Below are 8,211 nucleotides of genomic sequence, written 5' to 3'. Positions count from 1 at the left end.
GCCACAAGTTTCAAAACTTTGCAGCGAGGCGGACGGAGACAGAGAGACAGAGAGTCGGATCAGACTGACGGAGGGAATCGAGCTCTGGACAGAAACCACTGCCGCCGCCGCCGCCACCGCCAAACTCCAAACAAACAAGAGCTGTTGTTGTGTTTCCTAGAGTCCCAGGGATCAGGATTGTGTTGAGTGTTCGGCGTTCCGGGGGAATATCCTGCACCGCATCATCACTGTGTTTGTTTTCTCTCTCCTCCTCCTCCTCTCACATCTCCATGCTTTGCTTTGGGATTTGTGCTTCAAATCCAGTGAATTCCTCCTCTCCTGATCTTCCTGATCTTCTTCCTCCTCCTCTTCTGTGTCTGTGTCGCCTCAAAAAACACGTTGTCGTTGTCGACGCGTCGTTACAAAGCTTTTCCAGAACTTTGCAGCAACAACCGAGCGACAAACCGAGACAGACAGACGTTTGTTTCGCTGCAGGATTTCTTCACTCGGACTTGGACTAAAGAGTTGTTAAATTCTGGAATGAATTTAGCCGAGCCCAGCAGCTTGTCCAGAGGGAATCATCTCCTCCTGCTGCAGCAGCATCCGGGCCGGGTTTCCCTCGGCGGTCCCGGTCCCTGGACCTCCAGAACTCCCAGTCCGGCCTCGGATCAAGACCCAGAGATGGGCTTTGAGCAGAGCCTCTCCGGGGACTGCAGCTCGCCCGACGGCCTCGGCCTCGGCAGCGGCGCCCTGAGGAGAGCAGCCGAGCCCAGGATGTCTCTAACGCCGTCGTCAGGGGGACAGAGCCCCGACCGGACCGCGGCCGGAGGAGCAGGAACGCCGGCGGGAGCGGACGGGAAGACGTCGGCTGCAGCAGCGGCGGCGGCTGCAGCAGCGGGGAGCGAGCAGAGGATCAGAAGGCCCATGAACGCCTTCATGGTCTGGGCCAAAGACGAGAGGAAGCGCCTGGCCCTGCAGAACCCAGACCTGCACAACGCCGTGCTCAGCAAGATGCTCGGTAAGACCACAGCACAAAACCTAATACACAACCACAACAACAACCACAACACCGACACTGACGGGTTGTTAACGTTCTGGGAATCAGCACCAAATTAATTAATCTCTTAAAGTGTTAAAGAATCATCCAAAAGATCAGATCGTCTCTTTAAAGAGCAAAGTTTAAGTCACTGTCACTTCTAATTCTGTCCTTAGACTTCATATTAGTTTTATTATTACACTGCAAAAGCTCAAAATCTTACCAAGAATATTTGTCTTATTTCTAGTTAAAATGTTATTTCTAGTCAAAACAAATCTAATTATACTAAAAACAAGACTCATCACATAAAAAGCAGCTTGTTTTTAGACCCTTTTTTACTTTTTTCAAGCAGATTTTCACTTGAAATAAGTAGAACAATCTTTTTTATTACAAGCACAAAAAACTTGCTTTCACTGGCAGATTTTTCTACTTATTTCAAGTGAAAATGTATTTGAAACAAGTGAAAATGTATTTGAAACAAGTGAAAATGATTTAAAAACAAGTAAATTTTTAAGGTGATGAGACTTATTAAGTGGAAAGAGATTATTTTTGACTAAAATTGAGACATTTTGACAAGAAAAAAGACAAATATTCTTGGATAGATTTAGAGTTTTTACAGTGTATATGTGTTATATAACATGGAAATATGAATGAAACTAATTAGTAGATTATTAATCAACTTCTTTTCTAACCGGTGTTGAACATGTTCAGAGGTTTGATGTGACCTGGATCTTCTCTGATCTGGATTCAAGTTAAAAAAAGTCTTTGCCTCCTGAGCCCAGTGTAACGGACTTGAACCCAAACGGACGGCGGCCGCTCGTCCTCTGAGGAGACTGCAGTCCGCCTTAAAAATGTGCATGAGGAGACATATTTTATTTTTACATATAAAGGAATGATTTATGAGGAGGAGTCAGAGATCACAGAACATCTGCTCTGTCAGTGTGTGAGCGGATTAAACACCACCGACTGTAAACACTGTAAAAACTATAGACTCTGTAGATTATATTTAATTCAAAGTGGCTCTTTGAATTCCTTGTTTCTATTGTTTCCATGAACTCACCACAGCCACACAGGGAGGCGTCTTTCAGGCAGAGAGTTCACATGACAACTCATTTTAACTGGCAAAAAAACCCCTGAAGATTATATTTCTGATTTTATAACCCTAATAATTGTCTTGTGTTACTTTATACTTTTATATCTTAATAATTAGTCATAAATAAGCAGCATTAATGATGGAGTTTCACTCAGTTAACCTTTAACTCGAGGATGTGTGACGACACCTAGGTGAATATGACACCAGGCACAGTTTTAGAAAATCATGAATCAATTATTTAAGACTTAAATCTAAACAAAACCTACATATTACTAAATAAAATAAATTCATAACAAAAAACCCCAGCTTATTTCTTTTCTCTTGTTATTACAAATAAATTAGGTCACAGAAGAATTTACTTTCTCCTCTGGTCAGTTCGGTTTCTAATGTAATTATTGAACTTATACCAATATTTACCCGTTACGTTTCACTTAATTAACCCTTAACAATAAGTAAAATAGTTTAATGTTAGTGATATTCTCTCTCTAACACACTCAAATTACAACTCAGTGGACACACACACACACACACACACACACACACACACACACACACACACACACATAGCCGACAACAGAAACCCCACGTTGCAGCTTTGATGCTGAATCCACGGTATTTATCTGCTCAGTGTAAAAAAATAATAAAGTTATTACCTGGAGTCAAGATGAAGTCTGGCAGCAACAGTTTCTGGTTAGAGGGGGGGCAACGGCCATTCCGACATCCCACCAGTCCGACATAGGCCTCTAATTATCGAAATGGCAACACTTAATTTTCTATCAAATGTCCCATCATTCTGACACTTCTTGCCTCCTATGGTCGGAATGACGGTATTTTTTTCTTTTTTTAAACATCCTGCCTTTCCAACAATTCCTTTAAAGCTGTACAGAAATGGCCGTTTGTCCTGTTTGTCGCGCCGAGTTGTCACGAGCTGCAACACGAGTTTACCCGAGTAAGGAAAACGAATTTGATTGGTCGTTATCGAGTGGGCGGGATATTCAAAGCTTGGAGCGAGCCCGAGCTCCGTGTGTGTGTGCGTCTCTCAGACGTTTGAATGACGGATGACAGATCCAATATCAGTGGCTGATGAATCGTGTACAGGCTGACGTATAATCCGTGCGCCTGCGTTATCCAATGCGAAAAAAAAAATACACACTTTCATCCAAATAGAATTTTGCACAAAGTTTGGCCTACATCGTCTGTAAGATGAGTTATCACATTAATTTTATGATCCAGAGTGGGCTCAAATTCAGTTTTCTTTTCTGTACACCTTTAATAGCGTATTTTTTCCCCAACAGATTTTGCACTGGTTGGGTTTAGGCAATGAAGAAAGGAGTTGGTGAAGTTTAGTAAAAAGAGCAGGTAGAGGCCAGACAGGCAACCCTAACTCTTTTCTGAAAAAGGGTCCTATGTTCCCCGTTTTTCCCCAAAAGGGTCCTATGTTCCCCGTTTTTGCTGGTCGATGGACTCTCTCTACTTAGCTGGACTCTCTCTATCTATCTGGCCTGTCTAGCCTCTACCTGGTCTTTTTACTAAACTTAACCAACTCCTTTCCTAAACCCAACCAATGGGACAATTACACTTCTCACTCAAAGTCACAACTCAACTTCTCACTCAGAAATAGGCAAAAATCTGCAAAGTCACAACTCCACTTCCAGGTATGGGAACAAAAATTGCTTGTTCCCCGGGTCCTTTTGGGGAAAAGCCGGGAACATAGGACCCTTTTTCTAAAAAAGCGTCCTATGGGGATGACCCCATCAGAATGGTGGGACGTTAGCATGTCGGAATAGCGGTATGTCGGAATAGCGGTATGTCGGAATGGTGGGATGTCTAAATGGTGGGATGTCGGAATGACAGCATGTAAGCAGTTAGAGTCCCTGGTGAAGGACGGTGCTGTGGCCAGTGTCCAATGTGGCGGCACACAGGGCGTCAAGGCGTTAGCTTTAGCTTGATTAGCTTTACAGCGGCTAACAGTCCATTGGCCTTTACTGAGGAATGCTAATATCGACACTCTATGAACCAGAGTCCTGCACGGCTCCAAATTTAGAAACCGGCGCCCGCCCCACCCGTAGGTTTTTCAGCCCGTGTCCCGACACGTCACCTGTGATTATTTCTGACTTCAACCCGGATCCGACCGCCCGTCAGTATTAAGACCCGTTACCCGACCCGCTGCCCGTGAGATCGCCGTCATCACCGGCGATAACGGGGGTATAGGCATACTCTTTCGCGTCTATTTCCGGAACAGAGACTGATAGCGACATAATTCTTTTTTTAATGAGAGCAGGACACTTCCGCCTTTACATTGATCCCATCGGTGTGTTTGTAGCTTACCCAGAAGCCGAGCAGTCAAGCCATGATGACAGGCTAAAATCCAATGGGTAAGCTGTGAGCGGTCACATGAGCGGCCAAAGATTGTTTATTTACACCAAGATGTTGCTCTGTTGTTGCCGTGTGTGATACTATCAGGAAACCTCCAGAATCATAAAAAAAAGTACTTGCTACGCTGGTTCATGCAGCTGCGCCTGAGTTTTTCTCTGTAGGCCTACACACATTACCCACCCGCGTTCATTTGCCCGTGCCCGACCCGTGAATTTTAACCTTTATGAAAAACATTTTAAACCATTTTCATAAGTTAGAACCAAAGAGAGTGACATAATTACAATTATACCTTTTATTCTAACATGTATTTATTTGAATGTGAAGAGCTCAGATCACTCTGCTGCTGCACTTTGAGTCTCTACGATAAAAAAACATGAAATGTGTGGTGTCGACAACTGAACAAAGACTGTGAATATGACAAAGTGATGGTGGTGTTTAACACTGTGACTGTGTTAATGTTAAGTTGCCTCATAAAATGAATCATCAACAGAGTTTATCTCATTCCAGCTGTGAAACAAAGCAGAGGATCAGCCGGTGCATATTCTCATTTGTCCAGGTCATAGTATCTCAAAGGAGGTTAAATTGAAAGCAACTGGTCTTAGTTATTTGTCTGGGAAGACGTTTCACCTCTCATCCAAGAGGCTTCATCATCATCTTCGTGAAACGTCTTCCCAGACAAATAACTAAGACCAGTTGCTTTCGATTTAACCTCCTTTGAAAAAGCAGAGGATCAGATCATTGTAAGGACCCATTCCTTCTCCAGTTTTTATTTTTAGGGAATGTTTGATTGATTCTTCTCTCTCTGAGCTTCACGGTTCTCTAACTGTGTGTGTGTGTTGGATGTTGTAGGTCAGGCGTGGAAAGCCCTGAGCGCCGTCGACAAGCGTCCGTTTGTGGAGGAAGCGGAGCGGCTGCGAGTCCAGCACCTGCAGGATCACCCCAACTACAAGTACCGGCCGCGGCGCAAGAAGAGCAGCAAGAAGCTGAAGCGCGTGGAGCCGGGGCTGCTGCTGCACAGCCTGGCCCAGGGGGGGCTGGGGCCCGGGGACGGGGGCTCTGGAGGCTACGGACACCCAGCCCCCCACCACCACCACCACCACCACCACCTGCTGCCCCCCCTGGGCCACTTCAGCCCCGAGCTGGAGAGCTACGGCCTGCCCACGCCCGAGATGTCTCCGCTGGACGTCCTGGAGGACGGAGCCGGGGAGTCGGTGTTCTTCCCCCAGCACATGCAGGTGCAGATATACGAAACACTGCAAAAACTCTAAATATTACCAAGAATATTTGTCTTATTTCTAGTCAAAATGTCATTTATAGTAAAAACAAATCTAGTTCTACTCAAAACAAGACTCACCACATTAAAAAGTAGCTTGTTTTTAGACACTTTTTACTTCTTTCAAGCAGATTTTCACTTGAAATAAGTAGAAAAATCTGATAGTGGAGCAAGTTTTTCTTTCTTATTACAAGAACAAAAAACCTGCTTTCACTGGCAGATTTGTCTACGTATTTTAAGTAAAAATGTGTTTGAAACAAGGGAAAATGATCTAAAAACAAGTAAATTTTTAGGTGATGAGTCTTATTTTATGTGGAAAGAGATTAATTTTGACTAGAAATGAGACATTTTGACAAGAAATAAGAGCCTTTCAATGTCTTCATACTGATCTTCAAAAATGCAAGTAATTTCCAGCCATTTCATACTCTTCATATATTGTTTCATCTCTTCAAGATTGATTCAGCAGTTTCTTCACTTAATTCAGCATTGTTTTAACAATTGTTTCAGCTCATTCAGCTTCCAGCTTTCAGCATTCACCCATATTTCCTTCAGGAAATGCATTCTCTCATGAAATGCATTCTCTCATGAGCTCCAGTTTATAAAACAACTGTTTTTTTTAGTTGGTGTCTCACAACTCTTTTTTTCATTTTAAATTTTGTCAAGGGGGAGGGGGTAATTTGTAATGAATACTGTATTTTTATATTGCCTCTGTATTTTTTATTGTGTGTTGTGGAGTGACATAAAGTTAATGTATCAATCTATCTATCTATCTGCAGGAGGAGGCGGCGGGGTCGATGGGAGGCTGGAGCGGTTACCAGGGTTACCACCACCACCTGCACCCCCACAACCAGCACTACAGCCCCCACTACAGCAACCACAGCCACAACAACGCCATGCACGCCGCTCACAGTCACAGCGCCGGTCTGAGCCCTGGTCTGAGTCCCGGTCTGAGTCCCGGCCGCAGCTCTAGAATGAGTTCCATCGAGTCCAACAACATGAGCTCCAACGTCACCTCGGTGTTGGTCAACTCGGTCGGCTCCAGGCTGAATCCTGCCAGTCACCACGGCAGCAGCGGTCATCACATCGCCCTGAGGAGCCCGGTGAAGTGCCCCCCCTCCCCCGCCTCCTTCCCCCAGACGTCCATCAGCCTCTCTGAGCCGATCAAATGCCACCAGACGGCCCTGAGCTCGGCTTCGGTTGGCTACTTCGGTCAGATGTACGGCGGCCAGAACGGCAGTGGCCACTTCGCCCCTCCGCCCCCCTCCCACCTGGGGCAGCTCTCCCCTCCCCCTGAAGCCCCCCCCTCCTCCTCCTCCTCCTCCTCCATCCCATCATCCTCCTCCTTCCTGCCCCCGGTGCACCTCGACCCGTCCCACTCCGACTCCTCGGCCGAGTTCTGGTCCGAGGTCGACCGACACGAGTTCGACCAGTACGTGAACGTCGTCGGCCGCAGTCGGGGAGGAGACGAGGCCTTCGGACTCGGCGGGGGCTGTGGGGGCGGGGCCAAAGTCCTGGGGGGCCGCGGCAACAGCAGCAGCAGTATGGGAGGAAGCATTAACAGCGGTGTTAACGGCATCATGATGAGCGACGACGGGAGCAGCCCCCTCATCTCGGCGCTGTCCGACGCCAGCAGCGCCGTCTACTACAGCGCCTGCATCACTGGATAAACTCCTCGCTCCGCTTCCTTCTTCACTCTGTCGTAGGAAGGACGAAACTGCTTCGGTTTTGGCTCATACTTTCATCTTTTTTCCAATTTTTTATTTTTTTTTAAAGGGACAACGTGGAGTTTTGGAAAAGCGAAGTGTTTTCCCACTACATTTATGAGCCTCCGCACCGTGAAATTCGTTGACCGGCGCAAGACAGACTCATGTTTTCATTCATCAAGAATTAAAGTCAGAGGTTGGAAGACGATCACATACCGTCGTAGTTCCCACCATAAACAGAGATTCGGCGGCGTTATTCTCATGACTCGCCACGAAACCGAAAGTAAAGAAACGCTGGTCGGCTCGCCCAGCATTTCCACCACCACTAATAATAACAAAATAACCATAGAGACAAAACCATAGATTTATCTAAAATGGACCATTAACAAGTGGTAATGTAGATTCATCCACATTAACATGAGACTTTTTTATTGTTGCGGAATTTTTCGTTCTGCTGCTGGAGAAACTCCTCGTTGTCCCTTTAACCTTTTTTCCAATTTCTCCAAAGATTCCCACTGTCTTTTTTTATTTTTTTTTTAAATAAAAAAAAATTCTTCCACTTATTTTGTCAGCGAAGCCTCGGTGACAGGAAACGCTACGGGACACCGATCCCAGAGGAAGATGAAGTTAATGGACTTTAATTGCACTTCATCATCTTCGTCATCATAGATCTGAGTTTCATCTCATTCATAGTTGTTATTATTGTTGTAATTTCATCTCAGGAGCGGAAACACACACACACACACATCAT

The 8,211-nt window shown here is 45.5% G+C and overlaps 1 protein-coding gene across 2 annotated transcripts; it reads left to right on the top strand.

The window, feature by feature from the left end:
- The first annotated feature begins 519 nt into the window (after positions 1-519).
- Positions 520-7,507, top strand: sox18 (SRY-box transcription factor 18). Of its 2 annotated transcripts, none has more exons than XM_085783192.1 (3): positions 520-997; positions 5,334-5,719; positions 6,534-7,507. In XM_085783192.1, exons 1-3 carry the CDS (start codon positions 520-522, stop codon positions 7,422-7,424), a joined length of 1,755 nt encoding a protein of 584 aa, XP_085639318.1. In that variant the 3' UTR covers positions 7,425-7,507. The 2 variants fall into 2 exon arrangements, with proteins under 2 accessions (XP_085639318.1, XP_085639319.1); XM_085783193.1 differs by having other exon boundaries at positions 606-997; positions 6,540-7,507.
- The last annotated feature ends 704 nt before the right edge of the window (positions 7,508-8,211 follow it).

The sequence above is a fragment of the Trachurus japonicus genome, chromosome 7 (genome assembly GCF_045865225.1).
Source record: "Trachurus japonicus isolate A0001 chromosome 7, Traja_1.0".
Lineage (NCBI taxonomy): Eukaryota > Metazoa > Chordata > Actinopteri > Carangiformes > Carangidae > Trachurus > Trachurus japonicus.
The sequence above is the reverse complement of the archived record's forward strand: the minus strand, read 5'-3'. Positions and strand labels throughout refer to the sequence as shown.